Source organism: Pipistrellus kuhlii, unplaced genomic scaffold (assembly GCF_014108245.1).
Source record: "Pipistrellus kuhlii isolate mPipKuh1 unplaced genomic scaffold, mPipKuh1.p scaffold_m20_p_2, whole genome shotgun sequence".
Classification (NCBI taxonomy): Eukaryota; Metazoa; Chordata; class Mammalia; order Chiroptera; family Vespertilionidae; genus Pipistrellus; species Pipistrellus kuhlii.
In genome coordinates this window covers 15,876,681-15,903,680 of record NW_023425515.1, presented here as the reverse complement: position 1 = coordinate 15,903,680, position 27,000 = coordinate 15,876,681, and the positions used below count along the sequence as shown (strand labels likewise).

The 27,000-nt window shown below is 39.9% G+C and overlaps 1 protein-coding gene across 5 annotated transcripts in view; it reads right to left on the bottom strand.

Annotated features, from left to right (window-relative positions):
- Window positions 1–27,000, bottom strand: part of MME (membrane metalloendopeptidase) — a 95,642-nt gene that overhangs the window by 57,272 nt on the left and 11,370 nt on the right. For all 5 annotated transcript variants that reach the window (XM_036446128.2, XM_045583620.1, XM_045583619.1 and 2 more), the window contains exons 4-7: window positions 3,915–4,076; window positions 2,903–2,983; window positions 2,721–2,816; window positions 2,479–2,597 (exon numbers count right to left, since the gene is read on the bottom strand). In XM_036446128.2, the coding sequence (XP_036302021.1) occupies window positions 2,479–2,597; window positions 2,721–2,816; window positions 2,903–2,983; window positions 3,915–4,076 (458 nt within the window). The remainder of the gene's footprint in view (window positions 1–2,478; window positions 2,598–2,720; window positions 2,817–2,902; window positions 2,984–3,914; window positions 4,077–27,000) is intronic.

Below are 27,000 nucleotides of genomic sequence, written 5' to 3'. Positions count from 1 at the left end.
TGATGGATAATGTGGAAGATTGTGCTGTGATAACTGAGAAAAAAACAAAGAAAACTTGAACAGAAAATATACCGGTGAGGATTTTAACACAACAGAAGGTGCAGGTAGACAAAAACATGTCAGAATCTAGGATAGAGGAGTTTCTAAATTACACATTTATAGGCCATTCTACTTCCTGAGATTCTCACATGTGTGCCTGGGGGACATTCTATTCTACCCCAGCCCTTAAATGAGATGGAATAAAAATAAAAGGTGGGAAAGCTCGATGGTAAGTCTAAAACAGTGGTCAGCAAACTGCGGCTCGTGAGCCACATGTGGCTCTTCGGCCCCTTTGAGTGTGGCTCTTTTCATAAAATACCACGGCCTGGGCAAGTCTATTTTGAAGGTGGCATTAGAAGAAGTTTAAGTTTAAAAAATTTGGCTCTTCAAAGACATTTCAATCGTTGTACTGTTGATATTTGGCTGTGTTGACTATACGTTTGCCAACCACTGGCTTAGGAGAATGGAGAAGACACCTCCTTGGTTCTCTCCAAAGCTGCTCTGTTCTGGACTTCAGCAGATGCCGCTGTGAGCTAAGTGTGTAAAAGTCAAACTCGGGTCTGCTCTATGGTGTCCAGTCCATCTTCATACCCTGTGAGAATGCTACCTGGACACACTCACAGCTCTGTGTGGTAAGAAGGTGGGTACAGGGAAAGCTTTTGGATGAAATGTCTTTGATGCTTGACTAAACTAAGTTTGACATTATCAATCATGGATAAATATTTATTGGTTTATTATTAATAATAAAATATTTTGAGCCATTGAAGATTTAAGAAAAAGAAGATGGATACAGGGCCCAACCAGAGCATTGGTGGGATAAAGTGAGAATCTTCGCAGGAAGAGCCAATTCAGCACAAAAGAAACATCACCCAAAGGACTGGATGGAAAAAACAAAGCACATATCCAGAAAAAGGGCCCTGCTCCTTCTCCAACCTTCTGATCCTCCTTAAAAAATGCCCTCATGCCTAGCTGGTGTAGCTTAGCGGTTGAGCGTTGAGCCATGAACCAAGAGGCCATGGTTCGATTCCCAGATCCTCGGGGGAGAGGGCGGGGGGGGGGGGGCATGCAGGAGGCAGCTTATCAATGATGGTTCTATCTCATTGATATTTCTCTCTCTCTCTCCCTTCCTATCTCTAAAAAATAAATAAATAAATAAATAAATAAATAAATAAATAATAATCAATAAAAAGTATATTTTATTAAATGTCCCTGTGATGATTATGCAGGATGCTGACATTTGAAAGTCCAAGGAGAGAAGAGAGTCAGATTAAATATCTTTCATGACTTGAACAAATAACTGTGAAGTTTATGCAATAGTGGCATAAATATGATTTTGTGAATTGCAACTTTTGAGTTAGTTTATTTTATAGGAGACAAAATAAAAGCCTATAAATTTTTTAGTCTGTTCCAAACACAATCATTAAGTATAAATCTCATTTTAAGTGACACCTTAGATAAACTTAATTGAATGGCTTACATTAAAACAAACAAACAAACAAACAAACAAGAAAAAACCCAGCCCTAGCTGGTTTCGCTCAGTAGATAGAGCATCGCATGCGGACTGAAGGGTCCTAGGTTCGATTCCAGTCAAGGGCACATGCCCAGTTGGGGGCATGCAGGAGACAGCTGATCAATGATGTTTGATCTCTCTCATCATTAATGTTTCTCTCTCTCTCTCCCTCTCCCTTCTTCTCTGAAATCAACAAAAATATATTTTTTTAAAATCCAGAAAGAAAGGTGGGGATGGAAAGTGGAGGCAGGTAGAGGAGGGTATGGGGAGATAAATGGTGATGAGAGGAGACTTGACTTGGGGTAGTGAGCACACAACACAATGTACAGGTGAGATATAAAATTGTATACCTGAAACCTGTATAATTTTATTAACCTATGTCACCCCAATAAATTCAATTTTTAAAAATCTAACAAAGCCATCTGGAAAGAATGGCATCTTATTTACCTTAATTGAGAAAAAAAAAGTATAAACATTCTTTAGTCAGAACCACAATTGTGTTCAAAATCCCTTCTCTATTTCTTTTTGGAAGCAATTAGGAATTTCTGGTTTCCAGACATGCATTGCTATGTTAACCAGACTACACTAGTGAACATACAAAAAAAAAAAAAAAAACCAACCCAAAAAACAGGTGTTTTTTCTAAGTAGGAGGAGCCTAAAGATTTTCATTTCTTATTTATTTTATGAAAGGAGAAATATTTTTTAAAAGGAATCAGAAAGGAGGAATGAATGTCTATAACAAAAATATTTTCAAAATATTGGTATAATGGGGAATCTAGATATCAGGGATGGAGCGTTAATGTATTCCCTCCTTACCCGTGCAATTCAAATGAGAATGGTTGTTATTTCTAAATATTAATAACAACAATGGGTGTGGAAGTTTTATTACATATTAAAGATAACTTTGGCTGACAGCCACACAAACTTACATGAATTATATAGTTCGAAGAGTTTTTGTCATCAGTGCCAACAAAAAAATTAATAATGACTTTTTTCCCATATTTAGCATTCAGTTGTGCAATAGCCTTCTCAGCTGTCCAAGAAGTACCTAAAGTAATGAAAGGTGAAGTACATCTTTAGAAGAGTTAGTGCAGTACTATGATACACAGCATAACAATATAGATGTTTATTGGTAATTTTTTTTTCAAACAAAGAAGGAACACTGCCTTACCATATGTTTGCTCCCAGCTTTCTGTGGCTACTGGCCATTCATATATATCTGGTAACACGATGAGTAGAGGCCTGCCACCTCTGCTATCAATAACAGCTTAGAAAAGCAATGGAAATAAATTTATTAAGAAGTCTATGCATATGTTGACACACTCTTAATGAAATACAGTGAGGAGCACTTACATTCATTTATGCACGATCTGTACAATGTTTTTGCTTTCTGCACTGCTACTATATCATCAGGTTTGGGTTCCTGAAGGACATCTGAAATGGGGCATTTAATAAAATGCATGAATATAATTGCTCGTTGGCAACTGTAATGAACATTTGCAACACAGGTTCAGTAACAAACTTGCTTCTTTATATGTATGTTCACTTCCTTCCCCTGCCAAAACCCTACAGGGAAAACCATCCCCCTTTCCTAATCATTATTCCTACTGCAGGACTGGGACTCAGTTTCATTGGCCAAGTTATATAAAAGTGTTTTCTACTAGATTATCGTGTGTGTGTGTGTGTATGTGTGTGTGTGTGTATGTGAACAGTGATGTGTATTGCTCAGCCACAGATACATTACTTTGGTTTCACATTGAAATAAAAAGATAATAATAATACAGAGGAATTTGGAATTTAATATGATAGTGCTCCTGATGGCTGGAAAACAATTCTCTTAGTGTGTTCAGGTTCCCAATATATTGAACGTACTGTTTTACTATTAAGGATGTCAGAAAATAGCAAAACTCGTTTTTCTACAAAGTAATTTATAACAGAGAACAAAGGATAGAGGATAGTAGAAGACTATTTATGACTTTCTCAAATTCCCAGGGAGAGGGTAGTAAGCTGGGTTAGACATTTTATAGTGACGTCAACACAGGGTCAGGATGGGAAGCCTAGGCAGGTGGTGTTTAGTGGAAATCACTTAATTTCTTCTTCTGTAAAATGACATCAAGATGCCATCTCTAGAGATACTAGGGTTATTGTTTGTGCGGCTAAAAATGAAAGCAGGAATGCAAGAGATGGCAGCATGTCCATTTCAGTGTCTACCACCCTCAGCATGACTAAGTGGTGGTTCCACAAAACGTGGAGAGATTACGACTTTAATCCTGCACATGTTCCCCATAAAGGCCAAGAGTTGTATCTTTAAAAATGGATAGATTAAGAGAGAAATCTTGGGTGCAAAGACACACACTTCACTCACCTTTCAAAACGACTTCTAGTTCATCTCTTAAAATGTCAAAGTTACTGTAACGGGAGCTGGTCTCAGGGATGACGTTGCGTTTCAACCAGCCTCCACAGGCATATTTGAAAAAGTCGGAACAAGGCTCGGCAGTGGGATCCATGTTCTGGATGAGTCGAGCAGCTGAAGGACCAGACAAATGAGACAAAACAAAGGGGTGTGTTTCTTTAGTTCGAAAGTAGGGGGGAAGGTATGTTGCTTTCACATTATGAGCAAGTCAACTGGCCTGATGCTCCTTTTTCTCACATGTAACTGTCAGCTCAGAGTAGAATGATGAATATTATCTAGGAAGAGTCCTCCTTTGCTACCGTTGATTGGTTTTATTCTTGAAAGGTCTGAGGCCTTCCCGCCTACATCTTAGGTTCTTGCTAGTTCCTATCTCAGATGAAGAACCACATATAGGTCAGCCTAGACTGCCCTGGGCTTGAAGTTAATACAAGGTCACTCTTCATCCTGACAATATGAGCTGATGACTCTGCTCTCCAGGGGCTATGACTTTTGAATATCTCTCACCCTCCAAGGGATGAGGGGTTGTTAACGGGTTTGATCATTGTAGTCAGGATCTGAAGCTACATTTATTACTTCTTGAACCTTGCTTACACCATTTTTGCAATTCATATTTGACATCTAATTTGCATTTCTTTATGTAGAGTCTGTCATTATGAAATTGGCTTGTAGGCTCATTAGTTTTTCTTATGTCCACTCTTCTATCTTTGAGAACCACAAAGACGCAAATCAACCACTGAGTACTTACAAGGTATAAAACACTGACTGTGCTAGGTGCTGCAATGGATAGAAGGAGGCATAAAACACGAATTATTTCCACTGCAGGAAAGAATCATGTACCGGAGGCCCAATGCCCACAATCTCTACATCTGGAATAGTGAGAAAAACCTTCCCACTGCTCTCTGCATGTTTTTTCTTCCTTAGACAAGGTGAACTGTTTTGCAAGGGAAACAGGAGAGCAATTGAGAATTCATCTGTATCAAGAGAGTGTAAGTTCTCAAATGAGCTTCTGGAAATACTTCAGTGTCTGACTAAAGTCATTTCATTAAAAACTTCACACAATTGCTGTGCTGTGAGGATTATTTCAACGTGGAATGGCAAGTCTGTTTTCCAGCTGAGCTTTGAACCCCTCCGCCCCACTCCCCTCCTTTCTCACCACCTTATGACCCACTGGCTTGGCTGCCATCTCAGGCTCCAACTCTCTGGGCTGCTTCCAAACCAGTTCTCCCTGGACTTTCAGACTTTGATATATAGGACAATTGTTTTCACAGCCTCCCAGGATTGAACCTTGGGTAAAAGTCCATTTCTCCCTTGACCTTGGACTTATTGCTAATAACTCTGTCTATTTTCTATGCTCTTTTCATGATCAATGTCAACCTAGTTTATCTTCATTCTCTTTTGACTAAAGGTCACCCAACTATTCACCTTCCTAGTACTATCTCTCTACATGCATACATTCCACAGTTTCACAGAATCAACTTTCCAAAGCATACCCTTTAGCACAGGCCACTCCCTTGCTCAAATGTCAGTGGGTTCACAGTAGCTTGGTTAAATTACAACTCTTTAATTTGGCCTCTAAATCTTTACTGGACCAATCAAATCTCCATCTTCCCCCCTTTTCCTCTCTGCACTTTTTATACGAACTCCTGCTCCAATCAGATGGGCTTGCTCCATATATCACAAATACCTGTGGTTTCCCTACCCTGTGCCTTTGCTTCTCCCCGGACCCCACCCACCTTACCCTTTTAACTCCTCCCATTCTCTTCACATTCTATCCACTATCCAAGGTTCAGCTATGACCCATCTCTTTCCTGAAGCTTCCATTATTCCAAACTTCAGGGAAGTTTTCTTTCTCTGAACTGAGAGCTCATGGCCTCATTCAGTCTTTTATGCTTAGATGAAGGTACATATTTGGGTTTCTCGTTGTAGTTACCCATCTGTCTTCATAACCATTCTGATGATGAACCTAACCTTTTTGTATTCCCATCACCCAGTACCTCAGTAAAACATGTGCAAGTATGTTTGTGTGGCAATGTTCCCCAATCATCTATGAGTCCTGTAACTCCTTCCTCCTCCACATCCCCTTCCCGACTATGCAGGTCAGATCAATTCTCATTACACAAGCTCCAGAATCCATCCCATCCTTCCAATTGCCACCATTTCCATTCTCTTTCAGACCCCACATCCTTCTCTCAGGCTCTACTTTCACCCAAACTATGGCCCCAGGTATCTCTCCATGCACCCATTCTGTGTGCCAGTCAGATTAACTGTCATAACAACTCACCATACCATTTTCCCCTCCCACGGTCTCAATATAACTCTTTAGCATTCCTAATAAATTCCAGATCCCACAGCATATTCTCACCCTATTATATCCAGTGAAGCTTCTCTCACTCCTCCCTCATATGAGCCAACTGCCCCAAATAAATGAATGTACTGAGTTTCTGCTGTGAAACACCTTATAGTTTTCCCACTTCCACACCTTTGATCATGTTGCCCCAACTTCTACTAAAATATCCTTTCTCTATTTTTCCACATTTAGAAATTTCAGGAATTTTTAAGCCCAGTTCAAATCCTCCTTTTTCATGAAGGATAACCCCTACAAAGCTGGCATCATATTAGTTATTTGTTGTTGGAAAATCCATTATATCCTCCCCTGGACTGTTCTGATAAAGGAGGAAATTTGTATCCCAGTTCTCATGTATCCTAACATGATGCTCAATCCAGACTCATCTGAAAACATTAACTTGAATCCCCAGGTAAAGATTAGAAAATTAGTTTTAAAAATAAAAAGTAGAGAGAAAAAGTAATCCCCTTGAAATTGAAAGGAAATGAAGAAATGATGGCTGGGGAAAATATGAAAACATAGATCCTAAAAACATAGATTATCATGCAAAGAGAAAAACAAAACAAAACTGGAGCTTGAAAGAAGTGCTAACTATGATGTTCTAAGCATACATTTTTAGCAATTTTATGTAACTCTTGTCTTTCAAAACACTTTAAAAAATTTAACCTGAATGTTGTAAAGGCTACTGCCATTTGGGGAGTCCTATTTTCTTCCCATCTCTGGGGCAATGGATAGTTTATGTGCTAACACCACAAAAAGCAGTAAACCCCTAGTAGGGAGAGCAGTGAACAAGCAATGAATGAATAGAATGAGCACATCTTATTGCCTCTTTGGAAATACCACATGCCCTTTTAAACACCCGAACAAAAAGAAGGAGTGGTGGTTACAAAGCTGGTATGCTCCTGAGTACAAACACACTGCCATGTGCATGCTTCTGTTACTTCCCAAATTCCCACAAGGAACAAAGACAAACCCTTCTCTCCTCTTAAGCTAAGTTCCTCACTTCATACCAGGACAGTTCAAGAACTACTTACATCTGGACAACAAACCAAAGCAGCAGCATCCAAGCAATTTGAGAGTGATATGCAGACAAGAGATAGAAAGAGGCAACTTTGCAAACACCTTCCAGTGCCCCTCTTTAAATTTCCCTTTGACCAGAGAGCTCATCTGGGTATGGGTGCTCCCAATCACTTCAAAGAGAGCTCTCTGTTCTGATGAGTATTTTGGGGCCATGGGCCAAGGCAAGTCAAGGGTTAGCAATTTTATGCTGGGTCTTTGATCAACCTTCCTTTAATCTCTTATCTGTGAGTCTGATTCTGGTTTTGCACCTTATCCTCCGGACCTCCTCTGTGCTGACTTTTCTTTGAAGTCAGTGGTAGACTTGTGGGTAGAAGGGCTGTAGGAAGCAGACACACGACTGTCAAGCTGGTTGTAATTGTTTTTACATTTTGCACTTTGTTTTGAATTACTCAACCTCTCTACCGAGTCACACCTGGGCTCTTCAGATGTTTCCTTATCTCTGGGTCCGTGACTTCTGAGTAAACAAATGTTGTTTAAAAAACAAAATTATTCACCTTTATAATAAATAGATATAAAAATGGATGTAGTAAAGGCAAATGTACTGACATGGAGTGCTGTTGACCAGATGTTTTCAAGGTGAAGGAGAGAGTCTACTAGGATTTTTAAAAATCTGTTTAAAAGCACAGAAAGTCTAGAGGGCATTTACAGCAGTTATATCCGGGTGGAGGGAATATGAGTGTGTTTAATTTTGTGCTATTTGCTTATCTTTATTTTCCAATTTGTATTAGATGAACATGTACTGCTTTCACAACAAGAAAAAAAGTCTATTTTTAATTGAAGAAAATAGTCACATAAAGACAAGAAAAAGTAATCTTCTATTAATAATGAGCTTATTTCTTGTGAATGACAATTCTGAATTTTCTAGCCTGATAATAAATGACACATCATTATTTCCCAAACTAATCTTCTTGTAACATTCTCCCAACTTATTTGACTATAAGAATTTTAAAGCAAGCTCAACTACCAACTGGGAAGGTATTAATTACTGTATTCATTACCAAGGGTCTATTGTGTGGGTATGGATTAGGGAAATGTTACATTAGGCAGGCCTGCTTTGAATTCCGGAGCATCACCACTTTTTAATTCTACAGTAGTCTTTCCTTACCTGTAGTTTGGCTTCCATGGTGTCAGTTACAGACAGTCAACCACGGTCCAAAAGCATCAAATAGAAAAGTCCAGAAGTAAAAAAAAAATTCTTTAAGTTTTAAGTTGCACACGGTTCTGAATAGCATGATGAAATCTCACACTGCCACGGTCCATCTTGCTCAGATGTGAATCATCCCATTATCCAGCATATCTATGCTCTATGTGCTCCCCACTTGTTATTCTCTTAGTAGCTGTCTTGGTTATCAGATTGACTGTCCAGGTATTTCGGTGCTTATATTCAAGTAGCCCTTAGTTTTCTGAATAATGGCCCACATGCACAAGAATAGTGATGTTAAGTGATTCCTTTAAAGAAGGTATGCTGCAAAACATAGTTTCTATGGGGTCTGATACCTTTCTGCAATTTCAGGTATCCCTCATGGATAAGGGTGGGTGACTATATTAGATTAAGTAGTTTTCCTCAAATCAAGCAACTAATAAATGATGGAGTGCCAGGACTTGCACTTAAGTATCTGTGGCTCTGAGCTCATCCTCTTCCCACCATACTTTGAATACAGCAGATGGAACACATGAGAAGCAGTAATTTGCATTTTCTTCTTTTCCATTCCTTCTTAATTACCCATGGCCCTGCCCTCCTCTTCTCTACTTCCTCTTCTCCCTGCTATTCTTGTAAACCACAGTCCTTCCCCAATATCAACCTTATCACCAATAACTAGTGCTGGGTCAAAGGCAGGAGAAAGCATCAGGACTTGGAGGGGCTGTAGTGGCCAGGAAGAAGGAAAGGGAAAAATTAGATGAATTCATTGGACAAGCAGAGGGGAAGGGGTATGGAAGCCACCCACTCTCAAAGGCACCTTCAGGGAAGCATCTTCTTGACGTAGACATGCTGTGGACATGTTTTAAAGAAATTTCTGCATATTTAGCAGGGTTCTTGCTTCACCTCTCCTTGGATAGAATACACTGGGGTAGGGAGAGTGAACAATCTCACTTGAGTTTTTAGAGCAGTACTTTTCAAGTCTGGTTAACCATGTGAACCATCTTAGAGGCTTTTAAATATACAGATGCCCAGGATCTACCTTGATCAACTAAATCAGAATCTTTGCATGGTCCAGGTTTTTGGGTTTTTAACCCTCATATGAGGATTTTTTTTTTCCCCCATTGTTTTTTTCAGAGAGTGGAAGGGGGTGGGGAAAGAGAGACATGATATGAGAGGACACATACACTGGTTGCATCCTACACGTGCCCCAACAGGGGTAAGGAGTGGGGAGTGGGGTGAGTGAACCCGCAACCCAGGTATGTGCCTTTGACTAGGAATCAAACCCAGATCCTTCAGTGCCACTCAGCCAGGTGGTTCAGGTATTTTTTTTAAGGCCTCTTGACTGGTTCTAAGGAGCAGTCAAGGGAGAACCATCAGATCAGATAATAGAGAAACATGGAAAATAAGGACAAGAGAACTCAATATCAGAAAGTAAAGATGGGACCATTTAGAAGAAGGAGGCCTATTATTTCTTTATATCTTTCCAGCCTGTGAATGTTAGTGGGCTCACATCATGACAACCCATAGTTCTAAGTGCACTTCAGTCTCTGAGTCCCCAGCACAGTATTACAGGGAGCCACACATGTCTCTCCTGTACAATCCCACTTCTTCCAGGCCTCCCCTCTACCATGCTGACTTGGGTCTCCATGACCTCCCACTCCAGACCCCATCCATGACCCAGTTCCCTCTGGTGCTGGAGCTGTTTGCTGCATAAAAATGCCTCTCTTCCATCTTCCATTTGTTTTAGATGAGTTCTGAGTTGGACTCCCTGCTTGAGGTGAAGGACTCTTCTAGATTTTACTCCCCGTTTCCCTCTCCCAAGAACCAGAAGGACCAGCAGGTGTGATTTGGGAGTAGATATCAATAGCAAACACTACACTATATTCAGGATCACTTCACGTCTCTGATGGTCAAGACTGTCCGAGAAACATTTTTGTTTAGCTTGACTTTCTGTGCATTTAAGATGAGCTCTCTATCTCCAGAAGCGTGTAAGCCTTGCAGGCAACAGATCTGAAGCACGACCACTCCACCAGTTGCAAGAGCACGATTGGACATGGTGGAATTCCAGCCACTCTGGAACCTGCTGAGGAGAAAAGCCTTGGTCTGCCAATCAATGACTCGTGCTGCAAAACTGTCTCCTTTCCTATCTGCCTTCCAATCACATCAATAGGATGCTAACTGAAAATGGGATTTGAAGCACTAAACTGTGGAGGAGAGACCCCAAAGCCAGCTGTGGGCCAGATGAGAGGCTGCTCCCCATAAATCGCCTCAGAGTCTGTCTGATCGACCTTTCCCCTATTTATCCGTAGAATGCTGGTTCCTGGATCAGGCCATTGTCCTGCACCAGGCAAGCATGTAAGGCAGTTTCCCCTTATCTGAGGCAGGTCACACACCAGTACCCCATCCATCCTGCCCTGTTCTATATAATTCTTTAGCACCTGCCACACAGTCTTGCCATTGCCCAAGATGCACTTCATATGTAAGTTCCCTTACTACACTCTTGATGCTAGAGTTGTCAACCTCTTTTATTTTATTTTATTTATTTATTTTTTCCCGTCTTTTCCTGCCCTCTGCTTACACAGGTAGATTTTCAGTCTCAGGGCTTTTTGGTCTGTGTATAGAAACATGTATACAGTAAATATGTCAATGTCTATATACTGTATGTATATCCCCTCAAACTAGTTTTCTGGTCCTGTGAATGTGTGTGTGTGTGTGTGTGTGTGTGTGTGTGTGTGTGTGTGTGTTTTAAAGAAATTTCTGCATGTGTACAGAGCTTCTGGGGAAATTGCCGGTAATATAAAGGAAACCTGATATACCTATGATTCACATAACAACAAATAAATAATCTGAATAGCACAAAGCTTTGTACTGTAGCACTTTTTTGTGGGCTTAATCTTATTTAATGTTGGTCCCTACTTAGTAGGTCACTGATGCTTTCCGGTGAGAATGCAATGTAATTCATGGTAATTACAAAACAAATAGTTAATTTTCATTATTCACTGGAATTCTGTCCTAATGTCACCACTAACACTGAATTAGAGCACACTGAATCACTGGGGAAGCACAAGGTTAAGTTCCTTTGAGTTTCTGATCGTACATTTTCACCAACCAATCAATACAAAACCATGTTTTATGTGTGTTTCTGTTGAATTTAAAGACACCTTATGAATATATATCATTGATTCTAACATTGAGCTCACAAGCAACAGCCACTATAATTCATACCTGAACAAAGATTAGCTAACGCTTGTCTTTTCTCTGGAAGGCATATCACAGCCTTCCTGTGTTTAGGAAAGTCAGATATACCTTCACCACCATGCTTGAGGGCCATTTTACGTAGTGAAATAACCAGCAAAATGCAAAAGATATGTAGAAAAAATGTCACTCTAAACAGACCAAGTGAAGGACCCGTGCTTACAAACTCCGTGTTGGACCTGGGCTGGGTATGCACCTATACAGTGACTCAAATCTTTCACCAATCTGAGCATGTCTGAATACTGAATCTGAAATCACAAATAAAGTTTAGCCCAGAGGCAAATTAGCAAATAGGGAATTCACAAGTGATTAGGATTTTTATACGTCTGTCCATTTTTGAAATATCTAGGAAAAATTTATAAAACAGGCAACAAAATTAAGTGGAAATGGGATGCAAATAATGTCTACTGTATTTTTAAAACTCCCAGCCACAACATATTAGAGTGTAAACATGTTAAATAGGTTAGGCATCTTATCTGGCTCCTCAGCAGGATTTCTTCACTGGCTAGACTCGCTCTGCATGGAGCAAGGCTTAGGGAATGGTATATGAGCAAAACCGTTTTTAGCTTGTTCTCCCCAACACCACCGAAGCTCTTGGCTTTTTGACCCCAACCGCACAGCATTTTCATTCCACTATCTTAAAATCACTATAATCAGTCTAGCTTAGGACTGTTCTGGAAGTGCCTAGGAGAGGTCAGATAAAGGTTGAGGTACCAGGAGCAAACATTCCTGTGAATACCTTAGGACACACATTTCTAACTCAACTTCTGTCCTAAATGTTTGCTTTATTAACACCAAGCCTGATATTTCTTCCTAGGCAATTTTTTGATAATTTACGGACTTCTTTTGACAGCATTCTGAAAGCATTGCTGACCACATTCCCCTGCTTTACTATCCTCCCACCCATCCCCCAACCAAAATTAAGGCACAGTCGGAACATTCTGAAAGGACACAAGGAAAACACAATGTAATCACAATGGGTCACAAAGGACTCCATTCAAAAGGCAGAAATGTGGAAACTAGAACCTGGGGGACCATTCCTAAAGAGAAAATGACTGAAAATGAGCAAGCACACAGACTAATGCTAATAAAAACCAAATGGTTGGCATTACAAACATACTGGATTCTTCCACAATCCACTTCTCTGTGTTAAATAAAATCCCTCTCCCTGACTTTCTCTGTGATAACTCAATTGAAAAGATTGAGCGTGGGGCAATATCTGATGCTGAATGTAATCTGGACTGGGAGTTTATCATTTAATTCAAACACTCTCTGTCAATCTCTGGCTAAGTAGCAGCTAAGACAAGGTCAAGTCTTAGACCTGTCTATTCGGTCAGCTCTAAGAAAAGCCACCACTCTACAACTAACTGTTCAGAAACTGTATGTGGGTTTACATAAGTAAGTTGGAAGGAAGTTTTTAAGCACAGAGAATTACTCTGTAGAGCTTCAGTTCTCAAAAAAGGAGACCTATTTTGTGTTTGTATGTTCTAGCTAGAGGAATATTTAATTATAATTATGTTTCTTCTATACATGTGACCAATTTACCTTAAATGCAGATAGGTATACACATACACACACAGGCACAGACCTATAGTTAACTAAGAATCCATTCACTGTCAGATTTATAGATTAACTATCAGATTTATATATAGAATGTTAACTAGACAATTTTTCACTTGGGTTGAAGCCAAAAAGATACATGTAGTAATAATGATGTCAATGTTTGATATCTGTCAATCATGTAAGGCACTTTTCTAAGATATTTAACTCTATATGGTAACGATGTTTGTGTAGTCATTTTAAAGATGTGGAAATTGAGGGTCAGAAATCTGCACGCAGTCACATGGTTATTAAGACCCAAAGCTGAGGTTTGACCTTAAGCATCTTGGTGACCAGTTTGAGCTCTTAACTATGATTCTGGTTTTTAATTATTTTTCCTTCTTATAACTTCTCTGTAAAGTAGGACATGCTATCTCTATTTAAGAGAAATGTAGGTATAGAGTGGTTACATGCCCAAGGTCACCAGTATGAATTTAGATTGTGTCCAGGTTTAATTTTAAGCTGATTTTTCCCCCTACAATATCGCTCTGCCACACTCCAAATGATGAGAGAAAATCCAAATTAAATGATACAAAAACCTCTGTATTTTTCTGATTCTTTAAATGCCCAATTAAAATTTTAATTGCTCCACAATGTGAATATAGCTACATGAATTTTTTCACCTCATTTGGCCCTGATTTTAAAATTTCTTGAGATAATCACAGAAATCCCAACTCTAATGTACCCACAATAATAACCCTTAGTTGGCTTTCCCCAAATGAATGAAATTCTTCAGCTTTATCTCATAACTTGTTTAAATGAATGGCTCCCAGCCAAAGGAGGACACTCAACAATTTTCCAACAGGGATTCCTCTATAAAATTTCACAACCAAAAACATATTCTGCTAATAAATGAAAGCCCTGAAACTCTGTTACAGTTAAATTGAAGTGCCATAAGTCTAAAAATAATTTTTCTTTTTCAGGTCCAATTTGCATTTTGAATCCTAAAAGATTCTTTGCTTAGCAAAAAGCTATTAGAGGTTAAACTTCCACTTAAAGGCAACATAGCACTTAAGATTAGTTATCAGGGCTGTGTGTTGATTCTAATGTTAGTGAATAATAATCAAGTTCTTTTTTAAAGGAAATATACAGAAGGTTAAGAAAGGGCTACGCTGTTCCCTTAGTAGCTCTCTCAGGTAGATCCCAAGTTCCCAGGACACGAGTGGATATCTCCGAAGAGAAAGCAATGTTACATGCCCATGTATCTCCTATGAAAACATTTTAGGTCATGTTACTGAACAAGAATAATCAGGCCAACTTCAACAATATGTAATTACTGAGAGTAACCCAAAACCTCCTTCTGCCTTTGCATCAGTTTTGGGAGGGTGTGGCGCAAAAAGATCATGACAGGAGGATGAACTGGGTCAACAGTGCATGCAGGATGCTGCTAAGTGAAGTCAAAGTTATAAAAAGCTCTTCTCTAGTGAGTGCTATTAAATGTAGCACTTATTAATAAACGAAGGGCTTCCTTGAAACAAGGCAGTGTCTGGCTCCACATGTTTATGTTTTTTAATGAATAAATAGCTCTTTCTATTACAGAAGTCCCAAAGGATCATGCAAAATCATTTGCCTCCTCCAGAAGGATTTTTCCCCCCTGATGATTAGACTGAAACTTTTCATTGCATTGCGACAAATATTTTTGAATACCCATCTGTGTCTGACACTAATCCTAACCGAATGCACCATGGTGAACAAACAGATATAAGCCCTGCCCTCACAGAGCTTGCAGGTTTTCCTCTGAAACAAGGCTGTTTTTTTGGTGTGGTTTTTTTGTTTGTTTGTTTGTTTGTGTGTTTTTTTTTTTTCATAATGCACATGGTCTCCTCGAATGTAACTGCATCTAGATATGAAGGGTTGTTATACTCAGGTCACATTTCAATCCCCAGCTGTCCCCAGTGTTCAGCTAGCATGTCAAGTTCTTATTTTATATGTAACCTGGAGGTAAGGAGCACCTCAGTGTCCTTCTGTGGTGAGCTTATGCTTGTATGTGTGAGTTGACTGGAAATTAGAATGAGCGTGCTAAGAATGAAGCAACCAGGGATGGCGGTTGAAAAGTGGCAACACTTAGCTAAATAGTGGCATCCAAGAGATGGAGGGCACAGGATTCAAGAAAGAAAAGCAGAAATGAGACACTGAGAAGGGAGAAGCTCTGAGAGAACTGGAGATGGAAGGAAGAGGAAAGCCAGACTAGTGGAGAATTTAGCCCTAGAGAGCTGGAAATGTTTACCGAAGTAGGAGATCAGTTGACAATGATCCCTGAAACAGGAAAATAGTGGGAAAGAAAAGTAGATATAGAAACCGTTTCCTTGCTGACCTAGTTCTAGCTTAAGAGAGTAGAATTCTTAAGGTAAATTAAACTAAGAAGGGAACAATTGACTTTTATGCTAGTGAAGGAGATGGGTCAGACAGAAAAGGGCTAACCTTAGGAGCTTTGACAGAGAACTACAGAATAGAGAATCTGACTTTTATAAATAGGACAAAGCCAGACTGAAAACACCCCTTTGCTGCGGTATTTGTGTACCAAGTGACCTGACAAGTCACTTCGCTTTGATAACAATGGTTTTGTGATCTCAGAATTAGGAACCCAAGAATAAGTTCAAAAATAAATAAAATATTCATTCATTCAAGCAATATTTATTGACAGCTTGCTATGCATCATGCACTTTGCTGGAACAGAATGGTAAATAAGAGAGACAGTCAACACAACATTCTAGTGGGCAAGTTAGACATTGGCCAACTAACCACAAGTGAGAGGTGAGTTCTGTGTGCAGTGGGTGTGCTGGGAGTGAAGGAGGAATTAGCTAAGCAAAGGTGGAAAAGACAGAAAGTCTTTCTTCCTTCCTTCCTCTTTCTTTCTTTCTTTGCTGTCATTCATTCATTCATTTATTCATTCATAAAATATTTGAGTTAGGCACTACCCGAGCTCTCTTCTAGGCAGAGAAGGTGGGTGATGGCCTTGACAAAGGTGGCAACCGAAAGAGGACTAGAGTGTAGAGTGGCTCTCTGTGAGGGGGAAGGAGGTCGTCCTTGGAAGTAAGGATACAGGATGGATAAAGGATGAAGATCTACATTCTCAAGGCTTCAGGACCCCAGGAGAAGCCCTGCCTGTCTGATTGGGGAAAGCAGACGTGTGGGAGCTAATAAGCAGGGGTCTGGCCTTTGTCACCCCACCTAGTGAAGTGAAGGGATCTGGTCATGGGGAAAAGGACTTACTTTGCCAAGGATGAAGGAAAGAGCCAGCATGACCTAGAAGTCCTTATCATAGCCATCTCATGGGAACAGCTCTCCCTTTATCCTTAGTCTATCCTTAGGGCTGATCATGAAGTTCTAAATCATCACTCTAACGTGTAGCCTGTCAAGTCAACTTATGCTTTCATGAGCTCTAGCTTGGACTAGTTCTCCCCATGAATCCAGAGTTCTTGTGGATTGCACATGTTAAGCTGTTGCCAACCACTTATGTAAAGCTCATATATCATGTCATTATTTGCATGACTATATGGTTAGGTGAGAGAAGGAGCCTTAGACCATCAACAATGCAATGAATTATTAGTATGAAATAAATCAAAGTATATTTCCAGTTTACCTATAGACTATAAAAGCAATGATAACTATAATCCTCCATCTAAAGCAAGGATTCTAATTCCAACACTTTGCACACTAACAGGTCCATAACGGACATTCCAAAAGATTCCTTCATTCTCAGTTAACCAAAATCTTCTTATAGTAAATTACCATCTTTAACTTAAAACTTTAAAAAACTCACATGTCTTATATCAGAATCTTAAGACATTTTAAAATACACTTTTATTGATTTCAGATTGGAAGGGAGAATGATACAGAGATAGAAACCTCAATGATGAGAGAGAATCTCTCATCACTGACTGGCTGCCTCCCCACCCCCAGCAACACACACACTGGGGATTAAGCCCACAACCCAGGCATGTGCCCTGACCGGGAATGGAATTGTGACCTCCTAGTTCAAGGGTAGACTCTCAACCACTGAGCCACACCGTCTAGGCAGAATCTTAAAATATTTTGATACTGGTTTCTTTTTCCTGTTGCTACACTTGAATTTTAAAATAACTTTTATTGTTCCCTTAAAGTCAGCTAGGAAATATTTGAGAAATTTTTAACTTTCTCACATAATTAGATTTTCTGGTATTAAATAAAACAAGACAATTGATTCCTTTTTCCTAAGTTTTAAAAATTAATAGGTGTGGTGGCTGATGGTTGAGGGAAAAGCAGGACCCTTGAATTTCACAAAATTGGTGAACTGTTCCTTTTTCCATATACTATAAAGAAAGATTTTCTTCCATACGAAATGTTTGTCATCTGTATAAACTGGGCTCAGGTAGGAGTAGTCTGAGGCAGTGCAATGAGACTGAATCTTACGTAGATTACAAGGGTCAGAAGAGAGGAAGCTTCCCGCTAAGAACAAGGGAAAGAAGCTATACAGGATGAGGCCCACCAGGCAATGTGTAGTGATCCAAGAAAGTTCTTCAGGGTCTGGCCAAACGTGATGAGGTTAAGTACTAAGTTGCCTTTCAGTCCCAGGAGATGGAAGAAAAGCACAAGGTCAGTTTCCAGCACTGGGGAATGAGCCAGAAGTGTGATCCCAAGACACAAGGCAGGAACCCATTCACTAGAGCTGAGGTCAAAAGCAGCTCATAAGGCATGAAACTGACTGGGTGTGGAGCCAGAGCCACTGACCTTGGCCTTTGTGTCAGGGCCTGTAATGGGCTGATTCTGCATGGAACTCAACCAGTTCATCAACTTCTCCAGTCTTCCCACTTCTTTATTTTAATTGTATTACTGTAGTTGAAATATATCTTATACAATTTCAAAGTACTTATTGCTACTATCTTATATTCTCTTTTAAAAGATTCATATTTGCATGGAGATGAGCTTAAAGGGACTGTCAAGGTTTTGCTTGTGCCATTTCTTCTCAACACAGTGTCATATCCTTGCTACAGAATATTATATACAGCACTTTGAGAAATTCTGTTTTTGTTAATTACCTTTTCATATTGTTTCCTTTATTTGATTCACTCAGAAAAAATTAACTTATTTACACAATTATTAATATTTTGCTTCTTGCCTTCTACGTTAGTGATATCATTAATTGCTGTATACATGTACTTTGGGACAATGAATTCATTTTGGTTTGAGCCTGGCAGAAGTATCAAAAACATCCTAATTTTATTCAGCTAATTTAATTATACCAGAGAATTAAGCCAGTGGATTTAACAAAAGCTTTCTTTACTGGGAGTGTTTATAAGGAACTACTGGGTCCTGAAGCACATCTTAAAGCACAAGTCTTTAATGATCTGGGAGTTCTTTAAATAATAATTTCTTTGAAGCTCAGGAAAGCCTTCATTAACAGAAGAAACTACATAAAAGATATGGCCTGGGCCACAGCCACCATTTTATAGTCGGCTTGCTTGTTTCTGCCTTAAGCAGTCAAGACCCACTGCTTGCTATTAGCTACCTCCTAATTGACTTCGATTTGACTCCCCAGTCATGTAGGTTGTGCTGAGAACCCACCCCCTATCCTTTTTAGCTTCACCATTACTAACAGATTCCTCTGGATTGAAGAGTTTAAAAAAAAATACATTTTGATATCTGAAATGTAACAATTCTGTTTGAGGTTTCTTTGCTTGAAATTTCTAAGGAAGATCTGGCCTCTAGGAAATGTTTAACAAACATTTTGTCTCAAGAAAAAAAAAAGCCATTGATTCGCTTTTGAGTTTCTATTGAGGCTAGTAAAAAGATAAAACTGAATTTATTAGTAAGTTTCATTCTAGCAAATAAGAAGGCCACAATAACATGCCAGATAGGTGGGCCTCTGACATCTCTTTGTTAGAAAAATTTTTTTTAATGTTTTTATTACAATTGACAGTCAATTAATTTATTAGTTTCAGGTGTACAGCATAGTAGTTAGACATTTATATTACTTATGAGGCCAACATCTCCTGTTGCTGGTTGCTTTTACCCACTTGAGTGATACAATTCTATATGACAACACATGAGCCCTAAACCCAAACCTATCTGAACTAATTCTACATTCTAGAATCTTACTCTTGTCAGCAAACATTTACATCCATTCAGAAGAGTGTCTTCTGCAAACTTCTCTCTCTAGAGAAGGAAAGAAAAGGGTTTGGGATGCGAAAGGAAGCAGAATTAGAAGAGCATTTCTGGAATTCCCTTGGGTAAGAAGACGGGACTTGTAACTAGTCCTAAGCCTACTCACAGAATGCTCCCTCCTAGCACTTCACACAATTGAAAGGCAAAACTAGCCTTCTATTATCACTCTCTGCAGTATCCAAATCATTACTCTCCATTCTGTTGATATAGGCTTCCACCAATTGACCACCCTAACTTCAACTATTTTATCTCTGTCATCTACTCACTTCCTAGACATTCATCTCTCTTTAGTAAAGACTGATATCTCGTTCCCCATCTTCCCTTCCATGAAAGTACTATCAGCTTCCCAGCTAACATCCAGGATTATGTAAACAAAAAAGGCTCTGCTACTCTCTAGATTAAGCATTTCTTACCTTTCTAAACTCTCAGGACCTTCACCGCCACTTCACATCCTTACATGCCTTTCCATGGTAATTCCTGATCTTATCACCCAGAGCAGTTCTACCCTTAAAATCTTCAACTTGAGTAACCTATGCTCCAACCATCCATAATCCTTAGAAGTTTTTCATTTCTTTGTCCCTCTACACCTGCTCTTCAACTTCACCGAGACTTCTCACCTGTGTCCACTCTACTTGTCCTTTGCCTTTTTTATACTGTCTAGCCTACATCCTGTGTTGCCATCATTTCAATCATCATCTCATCTAAGAACGTCATTCCCTCGCCTGCCCCAAAGCTGCCTTCCTTTTCCCTTTCAACTCTAGGCTAATATATTTAACAATGTATGTTATACATTTAGTGATTAATTTGTCTATTGTCTGTCTCATTTTGCTTTGAAAGCTCCTTGTAAGTAGGGACATTGTGTTGTTCATTTCTGCATCTGCAGCAACTAGAAGGGTGTTCAATAAATATCTGTTGAAGATTATTCATGATGGTGGGAAACCCCCTAACTGCATGGTTTAATGCCATTTCAGGTTGTGGCCTTCAACTCCAACTGGTCATCAATTCTGTGTACAGCCTTTCTGCATGGCCATGGTTAGCCTTCCCTTCCCTTCCCTTCCGCTCCTCGTACTGCCCCTTTTTAGCCTTCAATACTCTTCTATCTTTTCTCTCCCAGGGGCAGATTGTGCCTCTTACTTCACAGATGAGTAAGTGGATGATGAGTCATGTGGCTTCCTATCTTTCCCAGCCTTCAAACAGAGTTTTGCCTTTAAACCATCATTGCCTCTTTCCCCAGATACTAGAGGAAGAGAATGCCCTCCAGGTAATGAAGGAAAGAGGATGCCCTCCTCCGTCTAAGAGCAGTCATCTTTTCTCTGGATATATCTTCTCTTACATCCCCAGGAACAAGATCTACACATTGTCCCCTCTTCCACTTCTCCCTCTCTGCTTTCAATTCTTCTGAACCTCTCAGCTGCATTTTACAGCCCTTGACTGATTTTCCTTCTACTTCCCTGACTCCTCCTTTGTCTCTTTTTGAAATCTTCATTTCCTTCCAAAGAAATCTCAACCACACCATCCATAGGCTGATGACTCCTGAATTCTTATCTCCAACCCTGACTTCCCTAAACTTTAACTTGTGGAAGACTTACCAGTTGGTATCTCAGATCTACATGGACTCAAAAGAACTTTCATGCACTGGCCCCACCTATTCCCCAAACAGCTCTTCCTCCGTGTTCCCAGGCTTAGTGAATGGCAACACATCACCCCATTTCTCAAGCCAGGAACTTGAGTTATACTTTACTCACTTTTTTCTCACTAACTCATATATTTATGCAAACACCATGTCTTAAGAATTATACCTTTTAAATATCTTGAAATCCACCCATTCTATTCATTCTGTTACCATTCAAATACAGGTAACCATGAGCTACCATCCAGGTAAGTGGGAAGCAGCCTAATATCCTGCCTGCACCCTTTTTAAGTTATAATTCTAATCAAGTCGTGTTTCCTTTAAAACCCTTTCTTCTGTAACTCTATTGGTATTAGTCAAAGGTTGAAATAATTTAAACATGGACTACAAGACCCAACTCCTGCTTCTCTCTTGGGCCAATGCACAACATTTCTCTTTCTCACCCTCTCTCACATCCTCATACACAACCTCTCTGACTTAGCCCGGTAGCTACTCTTTAAGTTCCTCAATCTTGCAGAGCTCACCCCTCACCTAGGACACAGAAATGTTATTCTTGGTATGACTAAATCTTTGCCTCCACTTCACAGCCGGTAAGCTTGAGAATGCTATACCTCTGCTTAAAATCCCTAACATGTTTATGCAACATGTTTATTCATTTTCTATAAACTTTAGGAGTTACAACCCATGGAGCATATGACCTAGCTCCCCTTTCCTTCTCCAGCATCATCCCTTTCTAGCCTGGGGCATCCCACATTACAGTCCAGCCATCATGAACCCCCTAGCAGGTCCTAAACTCACCGAGCCTTTGCTTGCATCCTGCAGCCAGCCAATGCACATGCTGTCCTCTGGCCTGGCAATCTCTGGCTATCCTTCAGAACTCAGTGGGCGACGTTTCCTGTTGAGAATGCTTCCCTGGCTCCATTACAACCACTAGCTGCCCACTCCCATGACTGATCTAGTTCAGGTGTTCCTGCCTCAGAGTGCTGGTAGCACACGCTGTGGATTCCTGCCACAGCACTTTGTGAAACCATAGGGTCATTTTGTTTATCAGTCTGCTATGCTGAGCAGACTGTCACTTTCCTGAGGGGAAAGAGCGTCATCTAATTCCAGGTTTCTAGAAAAGTTCTCAACATTAAGAAGGTGCTTCATGTTTCTGGTTAAAAAAAAAAAAAGTTAATGAATACATGCATAAATAAAGTATATAATGAATGGATGAGGAGAGACAATGTTTCCAAGTCCCTATGAGCGCATTCATGCTCGCATTATACCGGGAACAATCTCAGGAGGGCATTCCAGGGTTCAGTTGCTTCATTATTAGCAGAACAACAGGCTCAGTAAGTATCTCACTCCGAGTTAGTTTTCCCCCAAGTAGCACAGTCTGAAATTGCACCTATTGAAACAATGAGTTAGTTACCACATACCCTCTTAAGAAAATGCAAATGTCCAGGTAATTCCTATATACCTTCAAGCCAATTCATTTACTTCCATTGCTTTTTCTCCTAACACCTAACACTCCGCTGAATGATAGGAACGTTGTATGTCAGAGAGAAGAGAGGTCTGGCAGGGGTATATTTGAAGAGCTTCCAAATTATCCTAATAAGCAGCAATGGTTGAGAATCACTACTCTTCAGCACTTCTCAAACTTTATTGTGCACACTACCCTCCTGGGGGCTTTACTGAAATTGCAGCCGCAGAATAAGTATAGCTTACGTGAGGCCTGAGAAATTGTATTTGCTGATACTGATGCTGCTTGTCCTGGAATGACACTTTGAATAGCAAAGATCTAGTTATTCTCCTCTTGCTGCAAGCCTCTGGCTTCCTTATTTTTAAGGGTTAATCCGTGGCCAGGAAAGGGCTAACTGTGAGGGTCTTCCAGGATGCACAGAGCAGCTATGTGTTTAAATCCAGCGTGCCTTTTATATATATGTGTTTTATTGATTTTTTACAGAGAGGAAGGGAGAGGAATAGAGAGTTAGAAACATCGATGAGAGAGAAACATCTATCAGCTGCCTCCTGCACACCTTTTACTGGGGATGTGCCCGCAACCAAGGTATATGCCCTTGACTGGAATCGAACCTGGGATCTTTCAGTCCACAGGCTGATGCTCTATCCACTGAGCCAAACCGGTTTCAACCCAGCTGTGCCTTTTGGCAGGTCTTGCTTGATAGGAAACATGGATCCAAGTGTCCATTTCTCATTGTGCTCATTTTAAAAATTCACGGGCTACACTGTCAGCCCCTGTGCTAAGATCGAGCACAATGGTCAAGGAAAATGTTAATTAAGAGATGATACAGTTTTACCTAAGAGTATAAAATGTACCACTCTTCTCTTCTCTCCCTCTTTTTTGCCACCTTTCTCTTTAACAATATACTGACTGGTTTTTTGGTTTTTTTGTTTGTTTGTTTTTATTCTCACTAAATAGTTTTAAATAGTGCATGTGTAATGTTCATGGAAGAGCACTTTAAAGGGAATATACTTGTGCTTTATATCTGTGGTGCAGGTCCCTGAAGGATGCGTACCATGCGGTGGGGCTGTCATTAGTCTTTGCTGTTTCTCTGTAAAATGAGACACTTTTAATTCCCATTTTGTAGATAAGGGAAATGAAATGCAGAAAGCTAAATCGACTTAATTAAGATCACCTACGAATAAACACAGGATGTGGCCAAAACTGACATCCTAGCTCTCCCATGCTAAGTTAGCTTAGTGGGGAAAAAAAAAGCAGTAATGTTTCAAAAGATTATGCCTTAATTATTCATAACATTTGCATCTCTTTGAAATAAAGTTTACCATTTAACAGCTTTTCTCCTGCACATATCTATTGCTGGGACTTATCTATAGTTTACTCATCTAATTATTAACATCACATTGCTCTTAAAGGCATACAAATTGGCCTTCCAGGAATACATAAAGTAACTAACATACATTAGACGAGAAAGAAAAAGGACAGGAGTAATGCCAGTGAATCAAACATATACAAAGAGGTCCTATAATTACGGGTTAAAAACAAATTTGACTCTTGACTTATCCTAAACAACAGCTATTTTGCTTTCAGCCTCTACAACTCTGCCTTTTCTGGAAATTTTCACATAAATAGAATTACATTATATGCATTCTTCTGTGTGGCTTATTTCACAGAACATGTTTTTGAGGTTCATCCACATGTTGCATGTGCCATAGTTTATTCCCTTGGATTGTTGTATAGTATTCCACTATATAGTTGTACCACATTTTGGTACAGACATCAGAATTTTTCCATGTTTTAAGTATTTTAAATAATACTGTAATGGACAATGATATAACATCCTTGTAAGGTCATGTGTACTCTTTTTTTTTCTTTTTCTTTTTTTTTTTTTAGGTAAATACTTAGGAGTGGAATTACTGGGTTATATGGAAAACATCTGTTTAATTTTCATTAAAAAAAAAAAAAAATGCCGAGACCAGTTTGGCTCAATGGATAGAGCGTCGGCTTGGGGACTGAAGGGTCCCGGGTTCGATTTCCGTCAAGGGCATGTACCTTGGTTGCGGGCATATCCCCAGTAGGGGGTGTGCAAGAGGCAGCTGGTCAATGTTTATCTCTCATTGACGTTTCTAACTTCTGTCTCTCTCATTCCTCTCTGTGTAAAATCAATAACATATATTAAAAAATAAATAAAAATAAAAATAAAATTGTCAAACCCTTTTCCAAAATGGTTTTTACATTTTGAGCTGGGCGGCAGTAAAACATTTTACATTCCACCAGCAATCTTATCTAATAAAGAAGGAATATGCAAATTGACTGTCATGCCGTCACAAAGATGGCAGCACCCATAGCCACGAGACGGCAGCACCCAGTCCCCTCAGCCTCATGGGGGTTTGGCGGGGGAAGAGATGGCAGCCCCTCGGTGTGTTTAGACCCACCCTAGCCCCCCAGCCACCCAGGAATGGTCTGAGGTGCAGGCAAGCCTCAGATGGTGGCCACCTAGGGCCACCCAAGACTCAGGTAACCAGGGCTGGCCAAGGCTTGCACTTCCAGCAGTGGCAGCAGCAGAAGTCTGATGGAGCATCACCTTCTCCTGATAGCTGGGTCCACCTCCCACCCTTGAGGGCTCCTGGATTATGAGAGGGGGCACGCCAGGCTGAGGGACCCTCCAAATTCATGCACCAGGCCTCTAGTGTATGATGATTCCATTTTCCCAACTTCCTCACTGACACTTGGTATTCTCTATCTTCTTTGTGATGGTCCTTCCAATGGGTATAAGATTAGAGGGTTTTGAACAAAAATAATCTATTCAGTTTTCAGTCAGTCATAAATAGGATAAAAATTTACCTCTTTCCCTACCTCACCCTTGTTCCCTGTATCTCCTTTTCTGAATAGTCGCAGAAATAATTTTCTTAGAATTTTAAGGCTGTATAACTTTCTTCCCCTTCTGATCTTTTCACTTCCGTTTTTCAATTTCTCTTAAAAAATCTAAAACATGCTATCAACTTGAGCTTCATATTATATGAAGGGCTTACTGAGACACACCTTGGATTTGGTGATAAGCAGGACAAAATAAGGCCCTTCAACTACAAGGGGGCCTTCCCATATCTCTCCCTCTAAAATGTTGAATAAAGCTGGGGTCCTGCCAGTCAACTCCAGTTTATATTCACTCCCCTCAAAATATAGGTAACTTCTGCAGCTGTAAAACAAACCTTTGGATTCCAAATACGTTTACAAGGCATTGCTAATTTTATTTCCCTTTAACCACTTAATTCAACTTATCTCTTTTCCATTCCTTGACCCTGAATTTAAAAAATGATGGTATACTACCACTTAAAAAGTACCCAGAAGGTAAGAAAATGTGTCATATGTGTGTGTATTTATCATATAATTGGGTCTCTTTCTTGGAAAGAATTTGATTGACAGATGCTAATTTCAACTGGAGAATTGTTAAAGTAAATATTGCCTCATAACTGTCAGAAGACGGTGTCAGGGAAGCCGACCAAAGCACACTGCCACATTCCACATATAAATTAACAAAGGTGCGCTTCAGCAGCCTTTCCACTAAGATACCTGCTGCCTTCTTATTGCCTGAAGGATTTTCTTCAAACTTAATTGTGTCATAAAGTAACCCCATCTCCTCCTGTGAAAGCAGGAGTCCCCCTGCAATACTTACCTAGTTGTGCCAGTTTTCTTTACGGAGGATTTTGTGGTGTTAATAGGCAAGTAAGAGGACACGTGGCCCACAGAAAGGCAGAGATTCCCTGTTACTGTCGAGAAAAGGCCAGTTGGTGTCAAGATACTCTGCCTGGGGGATGACCAGGCTCTGGCCCTTGCAGACATGACCAGCTATTTGGAAGTTTCTTTACTTTAAAGATCATAGCTCAAGCCACTCAAAAGTGATAGTAAGTCAGATGTGAATATATTCGTCATGCTGCATGCGTCTTTCAGGTGAACATAATACCTCCTTTCCTTGTATTAATAATTAAGTACTGCACAGTCAATGTGGCTCAGTGGCTGAGCATCAACCTATGAATCAGGAGGTCACAGTTCAATTCCCAGTCTGGGTACATGCCCGGGTTATGTGCTTGATCCCTGGTAGGAGGCATGCAGGAGGCAGCTTAATAATTCCCTCTCGTCATTTTTTTTTTCTTTCTTTCTCTCTCCCTTCCTCTCTGAAATCAATAATAATATATTTTTAAAAATAATAATAATTAAAGTACTCATAAAAAGTTTGCTTGGTTAGTAAAGGATTAAAAGAAATGAATAGTTCTGAGAGTTTTCCAGTATGGATGCTCCATGAGCCTATCTCTTGGTGTACAACCTGCCCAGCTCTACAGGTGGCCTGGCTCTCTTGCGAACTGTATTGTTCAGGTATCTTGGATT